The 17322-nt window shown below is 55.5% G+C and overlaps 3 protein-coding genes across 6 annotated transcripts; 2 read left to right on the top strand and 1 right to left on the bottom strand.

Annotated features, from left to right (window-relative positions):
* Positions 1 to 1039: 1039 nt before the first annotated feature.
* On the bottom strand, positions 1040 to 5515 carry Fbxw5 (F-box and WD repeat domain containing 5). 4 transcript variants are annotated; one of them, XM_005346295.3, is made up of 9 exons: positions 5447 to 5515; positions 4241 to 4456; positions 3927 to 4084; positions 3446 to 3620; positions 3214 to 3362; positions 2603 to 3032; positions 2142 to 2289; positions 1846 to 2058; positions 1040 to 1765 (listed from the first exon to the last, which is right to left on the bottom strand). In XM_005346295.3, exons 2-9 carry the CDS (start codon positions 4431 to 4433, stop codon positions 1522 to 1524), a joined length of 1710 nt encoding a protein of 569 aa, XP_005346352.1. In that variant the 5' UTR covers positions 4434 to 4456; positions 5447 to 5515; the 3' UTR covers positions 1040 to 1521. The 4 variants fall into 4 exon arrangements, with proteins under 4 accessions (XP_005346352.1, XP_026634575.1, XP_026634574.1 ...); XM_026778774.1 differs by lacking the exon at positions 5447 to 5515 and adding an exon at positions 5306 to 5433; XM_026778773.1 differs by lacking the exon at positions 5447 to 5515 and adding an exon at positions 4746 to 5296.
* A 245-nt stretch (positions 5516 to 5760) lies between these two features.
* Positions 5761 to 7729, top strand: C8g (complement C8 gamma chain). The gene is made up of 7 exons (XM_005346296.2): positions 5761 to 6197; positions 6303 to 6439; positions 6629 to 6699; positions 6780 to 6881; positions 7127 to 7228; positions 7442 to 7480; positions 7562 to 7729. The coding sequence occupies exons 1-7, from the start codon at positions 6060 to 6062 to the stop codon at positions 7573 to 7575; spliced, it is 603 nt and encodes a 200-aa protein (XP_005346353.1). The 5' UTR covers positions 5761 to 6059; the 3' UTR covers positions 7576 to 7729.
* A 5149-nt stretch (positions 7730 to 12878) lies between these two features.
* Positions 12879 to 14838, top strand: Lcn12 (lipocalin 12). Its single transcript, XM_026778634.1, has 5 exons — positions 12879 to 13008; positions 13400 to 13536; positions 14224 to 14298; positions 14360 to 14484; positions 14606 to 14838. Exons 1-5 carry the CDS (start codon positions 12895 to 12897, stop codon positions 14836 to 14838), a joined length of 684 nt encoding a protein of 227 aa, XP_026634435.1. The 5' UTR covers positions 12879 to 12894.
* Positions 14839 to 17322: the final 2484 nt, after the last annotated feature.

Here is a 17322-nt window from a genome sequence, read left to right on the forward strand (position 1 = left end):
AAGTCCTCCGCAGGCAGTTGTGAGGGTGTGCTGGCCTTGGGCTCTGCACTTCTAGTGTGAGCTCCTCTCACGTAGCATGGATCTGTACTGTTGCCTTTGTGCTAGGGAGGAAGCCCAGCCCAGCCCAGCCTCTACACAGCTGCTTCATCCTCGCCTTCCTCGAAGGCTCTGTGGATGCTTTCTAGCGGAGGCTGCCTCCTGCCCCTTGGCGCTGCTGCTCAGGCTGGTGGACACTTGCTGCATCTTGCCCTCCAGCTTCAGCAACAGGCCACAGACGAGACACCATCTGCACCTGGTGTTCTGCCCTAGTCCTCTTGATGCAGCCAGTGTGATTCCCACCAGACGGATGGGAAGCAGTCTGCTCACCTGCTGGTTTGGACCTGGGAGGACACTTGCCCTGTTCACTCAGTCCCCTGGATAAGTTTTCTCTGTTCTTTGTAGCAGGGCAGCTTTCAAATGAGATCCCAGTTTAACAGGCTACTCACCCAGCTCTTATTTGGGTCACTCTGGAAGCTGGCCCTGTCAAAGCCCCAACTCTTTCCAGCTGCCACCATCACACACAGAACCCTTAATTGGATAGGGCAGATGATGGGAGCTCCAGGATGGCCTAGGGCTACCCTTCTGCACCTTGGGTCCTCACACATTCTAGGAGTTTGTATTTTTGGGGAATTGAACCCATGATAGGCGGGCACTATTACCACTAAGCCCCAACCCCCAGCTTTCATTTACTTTTCTAAGCCAGGGACTAACCAAGTTGCATAGATCAACCCTGAACTTGTTCTCTAGCCCAGACAGACTTTTAGCTCCTATCCTCCTGCCTCAGTCCCGAGGAGCCAGGATGCCCCGCTCTGGGAGCTCTCTCTGATGTACTGGTTGTTATAGCCCGCCGTCTCCTGAGCCAGTCACAGACGGGCATCCCATGGGCATCCCTCAAGTCCAGAGATACAAACTTGAACCAGCATTTCCTCTTCCGCCTCCTGGAGGACCCCTGAGGCGGCACAGCCTGGGGCCCCTCCCTATGAACAGACTAGATGGCAGGTGCTGTTGCCAACTGTTTATTCATCAACCCAAACAGTTGATAAGTGCGACATGTAGCGCCCATGGTCACTGCAGGCCGCTCAATCAGTAGCACAAGCCAAATTATCAGAGGCCAGAGCCTATGGCCTGTCACCCAGGGTACACCAGGATAGCCAAGGGTGTGGGTTTTGCTGAGTGTGAAAGGTATCCAGGTAGTGGTCAGCCTGGAGCTGTGGAGCTGCCAGCCCAGGGAAGAAGGCAAGTGAAGAGCAGGACTTACTTGCACTGGCCAAGAGGCTGACATGGGATCTCTGGTGCTGCCAACAAGGGCTACTACCCTAGTGCCGAGCCTGACGGCTAAGTGAGCAGGTGCATGTGAGTGTTGGGGTCAGGCTGTCCCCTCCTAAGGCATGACTGCTATGAGCTACTCTGCCCCAGTGCAGTAAAGAACCACAGGGTATCATTTTCCCCAGTGGGTCCCAATGGCTCAAGTCACTGAAGCCTTCAGCGCCTATGGCTGGCAAACCAGGAGAAGAAGGGACGTGGGCGTGGGCGTGGGGCCTGGAGGACACGAACAGTGCGTGGTGAGCGCCAGGCTTTGATGGTGGCATCATCGCTGGCTGTCAACAAAAGCTCCTGCTCCTGGGGGCTAAAAGCCACCGAGTTGACCACGTCTTCATGCCGCAGCTTGGCTAGGCAGATGTTGTAGTGGCGGTCCCAGATATAACCATGCCGATCTTCAGCCCCACTGTGGGATAGCATCTGGATGAGCCCACACCCACCAGCAGAAGCCCGTACCCAAGCCCAGGGGCCCACCTGAGCCCACACCTGGCCACAAAATCCCTGCTGACATCCAAGAAGATGAAGAAGCACTCGTCATTGGGCGTGTAGGCACGGTGCGCTCGCAGAGCCCGCTTCACCTCCCGCATGGTCTTGAGGTCAAACACCAGCAGGTCAATCTCCTCTGCAATGGGCGGTGGCTGCATGGGGTCAGCTACCACTGAGCCAGGAGGCCAGGCGCGGCTATTCACATACAGGTACCTGAGCAAGGGACACACGTTAGGTACAAGCATGCTATTAGATCTGGGCCGTCTGTGGTGTCCCGCCCTGCACACCAGGCCCACCTGTTATCAGGAGACAGGCCCATGCCAATGATGTGCCCGTGCACGTCAATGACATGGTCCAGTGCATCAAAGAAGGCATCGGAGCCCCGGCCCTCACCCAGCACAGGCCCTGCTGTAGTCATCTGGTGTGGCAGGATCTGTTTGATGCCTGCATGGAGACCAGGGCAAGGGTCATCCAGAGCCTGGAGGGCCAGCACCACCAGAGCACTCCCAGTTCGAGAACAGCCCTCGTGGTCCACACACACTGCCGACACTGAACACTCAAGCATGGCTGCCCACCTGGTCACTTGCCAACCAATCCCCTGCCTGGGTTTTCACCACTCTTACACAGAATCGAATGCGTCAAAGCCAGAGTTAGATCCCAATGCGTGATCCAAGCTGTGCTTATGAACTTGCTGGTCTGGGGAGCACCACCGTGGTTCTGACCCTCCCAGGCCCAGCTCTGCCCGGCCCACCATTACCGATCTGATGGGGTGAATAGGTGAGGCAGCCAGTGGTGAAGATGAGGTACTTGTTCCTGGTGTCAGCATCGCTACACTCTGGGGGCTTGGTGTGGCCCTGGGCCAGCAGCTCAGCCACCTTGGCCTCCAGTGCACAGTCTGATAGCTGTGCGTGTCCATCCAACACGCTATCCAACATGCGCCGCAAACCTTCCTTGACGCGGCCAGAACCAGAGGTGTGTAAACCCGGGCCAGGGGGCTCTTCTTCACTATCCCCACCTAGGTCGAAGACTCGGCAGGGGAGCCCAGCCTGGTCCCCAGCATCCAGCAGGAGGTCCGGGCTATCAAAGCGGCTGCAGTCTGCCACCATCACCGTGCGGATGGTGCTAGCGTTGAGGTTCTGGATCTTAAAGAGCCGCTTTACCACATTGACATTCTCTGACTCCACATCCTACAGGGACACAAGGCAAGGCCCGCAACAGGTGGGTGCTGGCCAGAGAGCCAGGCCTGGAGAGCAGCCTACCCTGGGCCCTGCGTCTGCTCTTCCACATCCAGCCCTGCCCGCACCTTCCTCTCTATTTCCCTGCCCTACCCCATCTGTCTGCCCAGCCTGTCCCTGCCCCAGTCTGAACCTGGAAGGCATTGTTGAGCCACAGCACTGAACAGGAGGTGATATCTCCAATGCGGTGCAGGTTCCCCGAAATGAGGCTGGTTTCTGTGAGCCAGCAGCCAAACACATCATAGGGCTTGTTTCGCACACGGGACAGCAGGGCGAAGGAGTCTGGGAGGAAGGCCACAACTGGGCATACTGCCAGCAGGCAGGGCACGACGGGGCAGGCAGCCCAACCCAAGGGCCACACTTACCTAGGCTGATGACAGCTATCTCGCCTGAGGAGGAGTTGTGCGGCCCCAGGAACACCCCTGAGGCCAGCAGCAGCGAGTCATCTTGATTGAACTGAGAGAACTGGGTGTAGCTCCAGTTGTACGGCCTCATATCTGCGCTGTGCAGCAGAGAGATGCTTAGGTCGTTGTTCCAGATCTGCAACAGAGGGCCGCGTGGTAATTACCTGGCCAGTCTACGCTGGCAGTACTGGAAGTTCTGACTCTTCTCACTGAGGTGTTGAGTCCTCCTGGGCAAGAATCTCGTCCTAGCCCCTTACCACCCCCTCTTATCATACCCTGTCAATGCAGAGGGCTGGCCCCCAGAGCTAGAGGTTAGAGCTGTTCTTAACTGGGGGTCTTGTGTGGTCCAGATCAGGCCTCCAGGGCCCGTCTGGCCCTCTCTGCTTGTCTCAGCACTGGCTTCTCTTCCCATTGAGTTCTGCTGCCTGACAGGTGCTCTCACCTTCACTGTGCAGTCCTTGGAGCAGGAAGCAAACTGGTACCCCGAGTGGGAGAAGCTGAGGTGCAGGACCTGGTCGGTGTGCTCCTTCAGTGTCTGCACCTCCACACAGGGTACCATGTCGTAGAGCCGTCGGAACTCCTCATACCAGGACGTGGCCGCTGTGGGCAATGCAGTGTCAATCCTACATGCAAGCCTCCCTTGCTAGGACAGACCAAGCGCTGACGGCATGGCCTCCCAGCAATGCGGCCCAGGGCTGCAGTCCCTGAGCCCCGAGCCCTTGCTCTGAGGCTAGCAGGTTGTGTGCGGGTACTGACCTGGGTGGCGGGGCACATCTCGAGCCACCTGGTAGTATCGGTAGAACTGCTCCCTCCATAAGAACTCGTCCCGGGATACAGCCTGCCATTGGCGGCACACCAGCCCAGCGGCCAGCACATCTGCAGGGCCCAGGCTCAGGAAGATCTGGTAGATAAGGCTGTCGGGGAGCAGGGGCATGCCCCCCTCGTCCATCGTGACATTCTGCCCAGACGGTCCTGAAAGCCACCAGTGGCCGCTCTGAGCCCAGGCCTCCTCACTCCCAACCCTAGGGAGTGCCAGACATGGCAGCCGCACCAACTGCCCATCCGAGAATTCCACTGCACTGGACATGTGCAGGGGAAGAGGAGGGCTTAGCAGCACTGTTCCACGCCACCCTTCTTAAAGCCCCCAGCCTCACATCCTCCAGGGGCACCAAAGGACTGGCTGGACCAGATGGTGAACATCTCAGTACCACTAGGCCTAGTGCACCCCCTCAAGAGTGGGAGGTGGCCCCCATCTTCATACCTTCCAGGTGGGGGTCTCTGACACTCCCCATACTCCTGAGCCCAGGAAGACATCTGAGTGCCAAGGCAGGCAAACAAGTCTGGGCTGCCCAAACTGGCAGGCCCAAGTTCTAGCAGTCAAGACCAAGAGATGGACACCCGACCCCTGTCTTTGACCTTGCTGCCCCAAGACTTCAAGCTAGGGCTGACTTTCTTCTGAGAAGGGGCTCCTCCTGGCCAGGGGCCCCTGCTTTGTGGACTCAGGAGAGAGCCTGGCCAGGAGGGTGGTAAGGGTGGGTAGGGTTTCTGACTGTCGGAGCAGACGGCAGGGATCAGAGGGATCAGACTCGCTGCCTAGCTAGACTGGGCAGCGGGTCCTTCATTTGCCTTCTGACACTGCCGGGCGGACTGGGAGGGTGACAGCCTGCCAAGACCATCCCTGGCCAGATATGGTGACACCAAAGGCTGTACATGTGTAGCCATTGCCAGGAAAAAGTTGGTGACAGTGGACAAGGCCAGTGAAGGTAGGGCAAGGCAGGGCGAGGCCCATGACCGGGACAAGGCCTGAGAAAATAAACTCACGCCAGTGCCGGGGGTAAGGGGACACCGAAAGTGGCACAAGCCTGACGACGGCAGGACTGGGAGTAATGGGGCACAAGGCCGGTGTCGAGGGGCAGGGCAGATGACACAGGTGACCACTGCAGGGCCAAAGCCGGGACTCACCGCGGCGCCTCCGCCCGCTGCGCTGCGCCCCGCTTCCGCCGCTTTAGCCCCCGCCTCCGCGTCTTTCCCGAGGAGCCAGACTCGACGCCCCGAGCCCCGAGGCATCGATGGCCGCTTTTCTTGCGCCTGCGCCTTGGGCTCTGAGTCGGGGCCGGCGTTTCTTCATGCGCCTGCGCGCGCTCGTGCTCCCGCGCTCTTGCTCGTAGAGCAGTACTTGTTCCTGGCTGCTCGAAAGGGCGGCAGTAGCGAGCCCCGCCCAGCTGGACAGGTTCGAGACTCGGCCTCTCTGCGCTAAGGCTTTGAACAAGTAACTTAACGAGCACGTTGTTGTTGGCTGTGGGGATAAGAGCAGTTACTGGCGTGCAGAGTGTTGAGCACTGACCTCAAGTAGAAATCGGGGTGCAGAAGTCAACGCAGACTTTGCACTTGGGGTGCAATGCCAACCCCCTGTGTAGGCCAGGTTCTAGGATAAACCTAGCTTGGGGTAGGGGTTCAGTAAACGGAAGACAGATGTGGACTTCCTGGGCTGTGCTTCCTGTGGCACTGGACAGTGGACTCTGACCTGGGACAGTGCCTCCCCGTCCTGTCGCCTTCTGTCCCTGACTGGGCTGCCATGCTGTCCCCTAGGGCTGTGTTGTTCTTCACCCTGCTCTTGACAGCCATTTCGCTGGGCCAAAGGGCTCGGAAGCCCTCTAGGGCTCCATCCCCTATCAGCACCATCCAGGCCCAGGCGAATTTCAATGTTGAGCAGGTAAAAGCTGGGAGTGAGTGGGAGCAGGTAAAGGAACAGTCGGCAGGATTGACCCAGGGTGCCCATTCCCTCAGTCAGTCCTGAGCCCTCCCAATTCACTCCCAGTTTGCAGGGACATGGCTCCTTGTGGCTGTGGGCTCTGCATGCCGCTTTCTTCAGGAGCAGGGCCACCGGGCTGAGGCCACCACATTGCACACAACTCCCCAGGGTGCAGCTATGGCTGTCAGCACCTTCCGAAAGCTGTGAGTCTAGCTGCAACATCCACCTCATCCCAGCCCTTGAGCCCCCCCTTACTCTGTCCTCTTGACCCTAAACCTCACCCCTAACTCCTCTATGACCTGGGTAGGTATCCCCATACAGCCCTATCTGGATTGGAGTTCCTAGAGCCTTGGGTGCTTCTTTATGTCATGATACCTTCTTCCCCTCCCTAGAGATGGAATCTGTTGGCAGATACGCCAACGCTTTGGAGACACCGGGGTCCCTGGCCGCTTCTTGCTCCAAGGTGAGGCAGGGTCATCAAGCAATGGAGGCGGGGGCTGAGGAGCTGATTGTGCTGTTGCTATGGTTCTGCCTCTGCCCCAGGGACCCGTGGGCCAGTGCCTGTGGTTGTTGCTGAGACCGACTACCAGAACTTTGCCGTCCTGTATCTGGAGCAGGCAAGGAGGCTGTCTGTGAAGCTGTATGGTGCGTGCTAGTTCAGCATCCACACGTGACCTCGAAGGGCCATCCTGGTGGGTTGGGTGACACCAGATGGACACACAGATCCCCATTCCCTTTCTATCGCAATACTCTCAGTAGCAGGCACCCTAGAAGGAGCAGCTACACACAGGCTGGTATGGAGATTAGAAGGGGCAGGGACAGACAGCTGACCTGGTTGTGTCCTGGGTACCTTGCCCCGTTAAACCACAGGAACTCTGTGTGTCCCACAGTCCGCTCACTCCCGGTGAGTGATTCTGCCCTGAATGTGTTTGAGCAGCGAGTCAGAGGAGCCAACTTGACAGAACACCAGGTCTTTTACTTCCCCAAGTACGGTGAGTGTCCCCAGCCCAGTCACCCTCCCAAGTACAGTGAGTGTCCCCAGCCCAATCACCCTCCCAAGTACAGTGAGTGTCCCCAGCCCAGTCACCCTCCCGAGTATGTGAGTGTCCCCAGCCCAGTCACCCTCCCAAGTATGTGAGTATCTCCAGCCCAGTCACCCTCCTGGCCAACATCCTGCCCTCCCTGACTACTGCCTGCACCCCTAGGTTTCTGCGAAACTGCGGACCAGTTCCACACCCTGAATGGTGAGTGTCGTGCCAGCAGGGCAGAGCAGGGGGCTGAGGTCATTGTCTTTTCTTCCCCACTAAGCCCTGTGTCTGCTGCAGAGATGCGGAGATGAGGCCATGTGGTGGAGAAGCTGTGGACATTGGACTGCTCTCCGAGAGTTCTGAGCACCCTGAACGTGCTCCTGGAGTCTCCTGTCTGTCCTGCATACCTTCACACAGCTCTGTTGTCCTGGGGGCTTTTCAGTAAACATCAGCTGTGGCTCTGGGTCTTTTCTGTCAACTTGGACTGGAATTCTACCAGGCTGAGGTGGGAAGGGAAGGCAACTTGCCCCCTGGCTATTGGATGGTTCTGCCCTGGAGAGGTGGGGCTGGAAACTGCTCCTTCTACCCAGAAGCAAGAGTCCCTGCTCCCTCCCTGAGCCTGCTTCCCTTCTACAGTGAAGGCTTACTCTGCTCTGCGGTGCTTTCCTTCCCTCGCTCCCCCATCACAGCCTATGGTGCTTGCTTAGTCCCCATGGTATGTGTGTGTGTGTGTGTGGGGGGGGGGATGGACTCAAGGCCCTGCCTAGGGTACCTTCTCTGGAGAGGGACACAGGCTTCCCAAGTCCTCTGGGCCCCTCCTGACCCTTGACCCTGGAGGCTAAAGAGCTATAGGTCCAAGGATACTTGCCAGGAAAAATTCAGGGCGGCTTTAAGGGAGCAGTTGGGGCACATAGAGTGGAAAGCTGTACCCCAGGAACAAGGAACAGACAACCTTCTTCATATGGGACCAGTTAGGGGTGAGCATGGGGCTCTTATCATGTGGGTCGAACCCCTGATACAGCTGTCCCCCCAGCAGCCCCTACTGTTGTCAGGGTTACCAGCCATAGGGAGCTAAGTTGTGCATATCCCCATAAGGAAGGAGTTGGGCCTTTCTAGACAGGAGCATTGTTCTTTCCAGCCCTGGGATGGTTTGCTTGGCTCTGAAGGCAGGGGCTGGAGTTCGGGGAACTGGGCATCATCCCAGACACTGCTAGGCTTGCATCTGCTTTTGCCTCAGACCTTGCCTTGCTGGTGGTGGTATGATGACTTCCAGCACTCATTTGGTAAACATTTCTGAGGTGCCCCAGGCCCTGGGGACACAAAGTAGGCAAGTCCGTGCTCCTGGGAGCAAGGCTCAGCCATCTATTACTGACAGGGAGACAAAGGTGGGCTAGCCCTTTGGCTCCCCAGCCGGCCATGTCCTCCCCTCTAGCAGCCCCAGGACACTCCAAGTGAGCTATCGTACTAGCAAGACTGCTGTATGATTCCTAGAGCAAAGTCAGGTGAAGTCTTGTCTGCTGGCCCATTTTGGAGGAATGGGAGCTATAGTTATAGGGGTGGCCCTTGAGCCACAGCTGCCCCAGAGGAAGCTCTATCACCTGGGGTCTCTGGGCAGGGCAGGAAAATAGACTGGAGGGAGAGTGGACCACCAGGGGCCTTGCCTTTTTTAATTAATTAATTAATTAACTAATTAATTAATTAATTAATACAGTGTTCTATCTGTATATATGTCTGCAGGCCAGAAGAGGGCACCAGATCTCATTACAGATGGTTGTGAGCCATCATGTGGTTGCTGGGAATCGAACTCAGAACCTCTGGAAGAGCAGCCAGTGCTCTTAACCTCTGAGCCATCTCTTCAGCCCCAGCAGGGGCCTTGGAAGGAGGAATTTCAGGAGACTGTCCTATCCACAAAAAACAAAGTTCACAGGAGCACACTGGCCTTGTGGGGCCTGGCATTGGTCTCACTGCCCTGGCCCCAGGAACACCTTTTCCTTCATGCCTTGCGTTCCCTAACAGAAAGTGATGAAAGGCTTGAGCTCCCACGGCCAAGGGCCAGCCCTCTGATCTCTGCCTTGTTGTCCTGTGGGGATGAACAGGCTGAGCCTGGACCATGCAGCCATTAGCTTTTGTGCCAACCCGAGGAGATGGCTCTAGAATTGGCACATATTTTAGATTCATTAAAGTGTTTTAAGAGCTGCAGTTAAATTTGAAAATTGTAGGTAAAATAGTGTGTGTGTGTGTGTATGTGTGTATGTGTGTGCCTGACATGGGTTAGGGGTTGCTTATGGTGGTCAGAGGGCAACTGGCAGGACTTAGTTCTCTCCTTCACCTTTAGTAGAGTCTGGGGACCAAACTCAGAATGTCAGGACTAGAGAGACAAGTATCTCTACCTGCTGAAACGTCTCACTGGCCCATGAATATCTTCTTTATTTTAAACTATTTCCTCTTTTTTTTTTTTTTTTTTTGGTTTTTCGAGACAGGGTTTCTCTGTGGTTTTGGAGCCTGTCCTGGAACTAGCTCTTGTAGACCAGGCTGGTCTCGAACTCACAGAGATCTGCCTGCCTCTGCCTCCCGAGTGCTGGGATTAAAGGAGTGCACCACCACCGCCTGGCTTCCTCTTTTTTTTTTTTTAAAAAAAAAGATTTATTGGGGCTGGAGAGATGGCTCAGTGGTTAAGAGTACTGACTGCTCTTCCAGAGGATCCGGGTTCAATTCCCAGCACCCACATGGCAGCTCACAACTGTCTGAAGATCCAGTTGCAGGGGATCTGACACCTTCACACCAATGCACATAAAATAAAGTTAAATAAACCATAAAATTAAAAAAAAGATTTATTTATTTTATATAAATAGTGTATAGTGTTCTGCCTGTACATATGTCTGCAGGCCAGAAGAGGGCACCAGATCCCATTATAGACAGTTGTGAGGCACCATGTAGTTGCTGGGAATTGAACTTAGGATCTCTGTAAGAGCAGCCAGTGCTCTTAACCTCTGAGCCATCTCTCCAGCCCTAAAATATTTCTTATTGAATACTCAGGACCTCTGGAAGAGCAACCAGTGCTCTTAACCTCTGAGCCACCTCTCCAGCCCTAAAATATTTCTTACAGGGGCTGGAGAGATGGACTAGTGAATAAGAATGCTTACTGCACAACCATGCAGACGTGTGCAGTATAAAAATTCCAGCATGGCCAGTCCTACCGTTAACCCCAGCACCAGAGGGTGGGGACACCGACAAGAGGATTAGGAAGCTTGCTGCATTCCAGCATAACTCCAGGTTCAGTGAGAACCCTCTCTCAATGGAAGAAGGCAGAAAGGACACCCAGTGCCATCTTGCTCGGTTTGCTTGTACACCACATGTAAACGTGCACATATACAATACATACACATATTCATACACAAATGTTATATATAATCTGTATATAACCTTTGAATTCTAACAGGCAATGTATAATATCTAAGGAAAAAAATAACTTTAAAAATCTGGAGACACCAATATGTAACTGGCCATCTTGCCTGAGACCACAGGATTAGAGGCCTTGACCTGGGGCTACAGAACAGGTGGCCTGTCTTTGCCTTGCCTGGAGGTGAGGGGCTGTACCCCTTCTCAACAGGCAGGAGCAAGCAGTAGTGCGCCTGCCCTTGCTGTCCACCCAGATGCCCTATGGACAGGTGGTCCCCTGCATATGAAGATGGTTTACACTCGGGGGGCCTCCTGCCACTCATGACAGTGTCCTGGGAAAGAATTATGGGGCAAGGGAAGTGAACAGAGGACAGCACTCAGGAGTCTTCCCAGAGAGGAGACACAGGGCAGACAGAGGTGGTTTGCCCTGGCTGTCACTGTCAGAAGGAAAGATGGAGGTGGCTGAGGAGGGTAACGGGAGAAGTGGGCAGGTAGAAGCCTGCAAGGGAGCCAGGGAGGGGTCTTGGATGGGGAGGAGGCACAGGGCAGAAGAAGCAGAAGGGCCCTGGAAGGCAGGGATTGTGAGTGGGATGTTCTCCACTCTGAGCTGTCTGCTCCTCCAAGCTTTGCGTGGTGTTCTGTGTCATCGCTTGCCCCCTCCCTCCAATTCTGGTCTTGTAGAAGGCCATGGTCAGTTTCAGAAGACCACACAGGATCCCAGATCCGCTTCAGTCCCAGGATGACAGGACAGTTTTGTTTCTGTTGCTGTAAATCTAGGGTGGCCCACTGGGCATTGGTTGGAGGCTCCACCAATCAAAGTGGGAGGAGCTTCCTGCCCTTCATTCCAGCATACTCTTGAAAGGGGAACGGCCGGGCGGTGGTGGCGCACGCCTTTAATCCCAACACTCGGAGGCAGAGGCAGGTGGATCTCTGAGTTCGAGACCAGCCTGGTCTACAAGAGCTAGTTCCAGGACAGGCTCCAAACAAAACCACAGAGAAACCCTGTCTTGAAAAAAAAAAAAAAAAAAAAAAAAAAAAAAAAAAGAAAGGGGAACGGAGTGAAATGGCTACAACAGCCTCCAAGACCTAAAAAAGAGCCACTTCGTGGGGCCCTATGTCACCATGGGGCTATCTCCTGAGGACAAGTCCCCTCTGTGAAGTTTCAGCAGACCTGGGAAGGCCTGGTCCACCAAGGGCCCTGCTTGGGCCCAGCCTGGAGACCTGGTCTGTCCTTGCTCTGTTCCCCAAGTCTTCTCAGTGTCCTGTCCTGCAGAAAAGAGCCCAGGGAACAGGCTGAGGTGGCTCTGCACCTCCTTCTGGAAGCTCAGTCAGGAACCACCTACACCAAGTTTGCACAGCTCTTGGGTCACCACCCTGTGACCAGGGAGAGCACGGCACCTACCTCTCACAGCCTCGAGCAGGATCCTACCCAGGTTCCTGCTCCGTAGCACCTTGCATCTATGGGACCCCACTTCCTTAGGGACCCGCGCCCCCAGAGCTCCATTCCCATGGGACCTCGCTCCCATGGGTCTCTACTATAGAGTCCCGCTCTCAGAGAAGGAGACTCCGAAAGGTCCTGTCCCCACTGTACCTGCTCTCATAAGAGCCCCGCTCCCAAATGGTCCCCCCCCCCCGGCTCCACCCGCTCCACCCCTCTGCATGGAAGGTCCCTTTGGAATACCCCCAGCATGTCCTACCTGGCCCGGGTGTTCCGAGGCCTTTCCCTCTCTCTCTGACCAGCTCTGTGTTCCAACAGGGAACAGTGTTTATGCTACACTGCTTTCAGCACGTGAGAGGGCTATGGAGTTGCCTGGGGGCTCTCGGGCCAGACCATGGGTAAGAAGCTGTGGAAACCAGGACCAGACATGCCCCCTGCCTAGAACAAGGTGTCCTTTGGCATGAAGAACAAATAGGGTGGACGTGGGCGGACTTCTGACCCGCTTGTGGGGACACTGAGAGCAGGTGTCTGGAGTCACAAGATGGCCCCAGCTGGACCCAGCAGGCTTTCTTTTCCTTGGCTGGGACCCAGGAGACCCTGGCAGGTGTTTAGGGTCTGAGGACTACAATAGCCTAGGTCAGCCCTGCCCTCCCTCCACACCCACCTGGCCCTGCCGCACTTCCCGGAGAGGAGCATTGGCCAGGTGGCCATGAAGAAACGGGTTTCTGTGCAACTTTCACCAATATCATTCCTCAGTCAGGCCTTGTCCCTCTGGAGCCTGGTCACTGCTGGGATGGGCCCTTGGTGGGCTCTGTGGCTGACTCTCACCCTTCCCCAAATCCTGGAGGGCCAAATTCCAAGCAAGCTTCAAGGCTTTCCCGAGCTGACTAGCTTCCACAATGACCAGGTACAGGGCTTTCAAAGGAAAAGACGCAGGTTGCAGCTGGCTAGGGTCCCAGCTTTTGGAGGGAGGGTGTATGCAGGCCCATAGGCACTGCACTGGGAGGCCAGGGTGGAACCTGAACCCGGAGTTCCAGAGTGAGCCCATGACCTCCCCCAGAAAAGGGCCTAGCTCCATCTTACTGTCTGTGTTGGCACTAATCAGTCCCTCTGTGAAAGAACACAAATGGAGATTTGGGAAGACCACCTGGCTACTGACGAAGGTCACCCTCTACCTGCTAGCTTAAAAGCAGCTGCAGGGTTCTCCCAGTGTTGTTGATGAGGAGGGTCCTGGCTGACTGTGTGCTGCCCAGGGTAGGGCGGGAGATGGCTAGCTATGCCTATCGCCAGCCATGCAGTTTCAGGGGGAATGGTTTGTCCTCGGTCTGGCGGGCAACACCTACAAGAGAGAGCACCGGACCCTGCTCAACCCCTACATCGCATTGTTCGAGCTGAAAAACAACAGCTATTTTCAGGTGACCAACACCATGACCCGGTGAGTGGGGTGTCTTTCCTGTCCCAGCAGTGAAGGACTTGGGGCGTGTCCCAGGAACCTTGCATGGCCCAGCCACACTGTGACATCTAGCGACCATGTCTAGCACAGCCTGCTTCATGACCATTGCTAAAGGCCAACCCAGTGAAGGGCTGGCTGTCAGAGGAGAGGCATCAGGGGAGGTACTCTGGAGACGGAGGGCTAATGGGTTTTCAGTGTTCTTGTGTGTTCAGGGACCTCTCTCTGTCTTGGTTCTCTCTGTCCTGTCTAGCTCTCCTGGGTAGGTTCCACTTCGAAAGTCTTAACAGTGGCAAGAAGCCCCTACTTGAAGTCTGTTTGTGGCCCTTTCTGGAGATTGTTGGATTGGGTGCCAGAGGAGGCTAGCTCCTGATCCCCAGAAGCTTTCTTTTTGGCATGACGAGCCCCTCAGGATTTGAGGACCAGTGCTGGGTGGAGCAGGAGTTTCTCTTATGGCATCGAGCCGGGCTTCTCCGAAGGGAAGAGCAACCGAAAGGACTCCAGAGCTGAGGCTGGGGAGTCGGGAGGGCTCCTGCCCTCTGCGTCCTGGGGTGTAGGCCTCTTCAAATAAATAGCTGATTTTGTGTGTGTGTGTTACACCAGAGTGGGCCTGGCTGGCTCCCTTAACCCTCTGCCCACCCCCGCTCCTGTCCTTGCCTCCCCCTCCCACAGGGGCAAGCGCTGTGATGCTTGGTTCTATGCTCTGATCCCAACAACCAAGCCTGGGCAGTTCACCGTGGAGAACAAAGGTGAGCGAGGCATGAGTGGGGAGGGCACAGCTGCCTTGGGGACCTCACATGTGTTCCTCGGGGTCAGGGACTGGAGCAGACAGAGAAGACGTACAGGTCATCGAGACAGACTACACCAACTTCGCCCTGGTACTGTCCCTCAGACAAACAAGCAGCCTGACCATCATCAGAGTCAACCTTCTGGGTGAGCCCCCGCTTGCGGAAGCCTGGTCAGGGTGGCGCTGTCTGGGTTGGGGGATGGCTTGGGGGCAAATGCCTCACCACCACCAAGCGCTGAGAGCCGTGCTGTGCTCCTCTGGCCACAGGTAGAAAATGGAAGCTTCCTCATAAGCCAATAGACAGGTTTGTCTGCCTGGCCAGAACCCAGAACCTCACAAAGAACAACTTCATCTTCCCTGATGTGACCGGTAATGGGTTTGCAGCATTGGATGATGGGAAGGGGGATGGGATCTGGGGACGATGGTGGCACCTTCCCCAGCCTTCACAAGTCCAGTGCCTATCCTCAGGGGGCAAGAGCTTGCTACAGAGTTCAGCCTGAATCAGCAGGGAGGTGCTCATGGCTCACGCTCTTATCTGAATCCCAGGCCACTTCCTCCCAACCCTGTGTCACAGTCCCAGGCTGCCCCCTCCTGGCCCTGGTTCTGTCCTGGGAGGATAGTTCCCTGCTCACAGGAGACTGGAATTCATCCAGGGAAGTCCTTGAATTTGGTCAGCCTCTTTCTGGTAGGAAAGTCTCCGGGAGCCCAAGGCCAAGGGGCTTCAGGGCTGAGCCCTGTCTTCAGCCTCACTCCTCTCAAGGATGGATTAGGATCCCCTCAACTCCCGCCCTGTCCAAGGACCTTCCCCATCATGCCTCTCCATGCATACCTGCCTAGTCACATTTGCACACCAAGCACGTGCCTACAATCATGCAGACAGGCACATGCTCACACACACATACCCTTGTCATTTTGAGATAGGTCTTGAGGTATAGCCCAGGCTGGTGTGGCAATCACGATTCTCTTGCTTTATTCTCCCGGGTGCTGGTATTTCAGGTCTGTGGCACTACGCTTGGGTCACATTCCATACGGCGCGCGTATGGGATCACGTACGTGTTTGCGTTAACCTTAACACTCACTGTCCCGTACCAGCAGATCCACCCCAAGTCTAGGACCCTGCGGGGGTCAGGTAGGGCCACAGCAGGGGCTTCTGGGGGAGCCCAGACTGGTGACAGAGGTGTACTCTGAGGAGCATGCCTCCTAGCCCTTTCCCTGGAACCTCTCCTGGTCTCATCTTCTAGCCCAACTCCAATCTGCTTGCCTTCTGTTCCTCCCAAGTCTCAAGTCTCTCCCCCGCTCCTCTTCTTTATCCACCATCCCAACACTGTCCCTCCCCACCCCGTCAGGCTGGACACCTGATCCAAATGTCTGCTGAAGAAGGCAAGGGTTCCTGCCGTAGAGCCTCGCCCTGCTTCTGCTCTCAACACAAATAAACACGTTGCCCATGACTCCAGGATGTGACCATTGTGACCGTGGGGTGGGTGAGAAGCAAGAACAGAGGCTCTGACCCTGCAGGGCAATGATGATCGTGCTCAGAGCCACCCCAAACTGGCTTCTCAGCCCCCACAACTAGACTCCTCCCACTCCTCCCTTGCTGGCCAGCTGTCTCAGATCACAGGCCGTACCTACCTCTACCTAGCAGAGCCCTGGGGCGACCACTGTAGGCTGTAGTAGGCTCAGGGCATGCCCCTGGAGCGCTGGGTCGGATGGCAGGCAGGAACAGTCAGAGCTCCAGAGCAGAAGGAAGCCGATGCCTCAGGCTGGGGAAGGAACAGGGTATGCCTTCTTCCTCTGGGATGTGGAGACGAACATTGCTAGGCCTGACGGCTGTTTAAAAATAAAAATACAAAAAAAAAAAAAAAAAAGAGAGAGAGAGAAGGGCTGGAGAGATGGCTTAGTGGTTAAGAGCACTGGCTGCTCTTCCAGAGGTCCTGAGTTCAATTCCCAGCAACCACATGGTGGCTCACAACAATCTGTAATGAGATCTGGTGCCCTCTTCTGGCATGTGGTCATACATGGAGACAGAATATTGTATATATAATAAATAAAATCTTTTAAAAAAAATAGAGATGCATACAGGGTCCAAAGCAGTGGGAATCTAAGCACTCCAGCTCCAAACGCACCCCTGAAAGAGGTTGTTAGCACAATGTGCACCTTCCCCAGTCCACAGCAGCTGCGTGGCCCCACCCTCATCTAAGCCTTTCTCAGCCCCAGTAGACAAACAGAGCAGGCAATGGCCCAAAGCCATCCGTGGAGATGGCTGCAAAATCTGTGGCCTTGAAAGAGAGCAAATAGCACACAGAGATAGCCCACTGCTCGGGAGGGTGGCTCCAGGCTTGTGGGGTGCAAGTGTGCAGAATCTCGCTGATGGTAGACCTTCCCCATCCCCTGGGCAGGGGTGTATGGCCCCATGCCCACTTCCTTCCTATTGAGCAAGTTGTACAGAAGCCAAGCTTCTGGAACAGGGCTGGGCCATGGCAGAAACAGACCTGAAGCCTTTCCTGATAATACCTATAAGACCAACCCCCCTTCTAGTCTCAGGGAATACCACATGTAGAGCCTAGGGGTACTATTCAGCATTCAGTTGTGCATCTGACCTCCCAGATCAAACTCTACAAGGGAGACAAGGTCTCTTTTATCCAAAATTGTGTCCCAGATATATCCAAGATGACACCCTTCACGGGGAACATGACAGACATCTGTCCTATTGTGTGACTGGTCAGTCGACCGGTAACTGCAGGATGGTAGATGGGTAAATGAATGGGTTTGTAGGTGGATAGGTCCATGAATGGATAGCCAGGATCTCAGACGATCACTCAGGAAGGAGAGAGTGAGCTGAGCACCATCATCCACCACCCCAGGCCATCCTACTGGGGATACAGTGCGATCAGCTGCCTCAGGTTCCTGCTGTAGTTCTTCCTCACTGTAATGGATGTGCTCCTGCGGTAACCATCTCCTCAGTTAAGCTGCTTTGTGTCCACTCT

This window comes from Microtus ochrogaster, chromosome 4 (assembly GCF_000317375.1).
Source record: "Microtus ochrogaster isolate Prairie Vole_2 chromosome 4, MicOch1.0, whole genome shotgun sequence".
Lineage (NCBI taxonomy): Eukaryota > Metazoa > Chordata > Mammalia > Rodentia > Cricetidae > Microtus > Microtus ochrogaster.

Coding starts and splice junctions, on each gene's coding strand:
- Fbxw5 (XM_026778773.1), bottom strand. CDS start 4,776: ATGGGGAGTGTCAGAGACCCCCACCTGGAAG. Junction 3,363..3,445: donor GATAGCTGTCATCAGCCTAG/GTAAGTGTGGCC, acceptor CCTTCCTCCCAG/ACTCCTTCGCCCTGCTGTCC. Junction 1,766..1,845: donor AGCAGGGATTTTGTGGCCAG/GTGTGGGCTCAG, acceptor GCTATCCCACAG/TGGGGCTGAAGATCGGCATG.
- C8g (XM_005346296.2), top strand. CDS start 6,060: ATGCTGTCCCCTAGGGCTGTGTTGTTCTTCACCCTGCTCTTGACAGCC. Junction 6,198..6,302: donor CGAATTTCAATGTTGAGCAG/GTAAAAGCTGGG, acceptor ATTCACTCCCAG/TTTGCAGGGACATGGCTCCT. Junction 6,882..7,126: donor GCTGTCTGTGAAGCTGTATG/GTGCGTGCTAGT, acceptor TGTGTCCCACAG/TCCGCTCACTCCCGGTGAGT.
- Lcn12 (XM_026778634.1), top strand. CDS start 12,895: ATGGGCCCTTGGTGGGCTCTGTGGCTGACTCTCACCCTTCCCCAAATC. Junction 13,009..13,399: donor CTAGCTTCCACAATGACCAG/GTACAGGGCTTT, acceptor CCAGCCATGCAG/TTTCAGGGGGAATGGTTTGT. Junction 13,537..14,223: donor GTGACCAACACCATGACCCG/GTGAGTGGGGTG, acceptor CCCCTCCCACAG/GGGCAAGCGCTGTGATGCTT.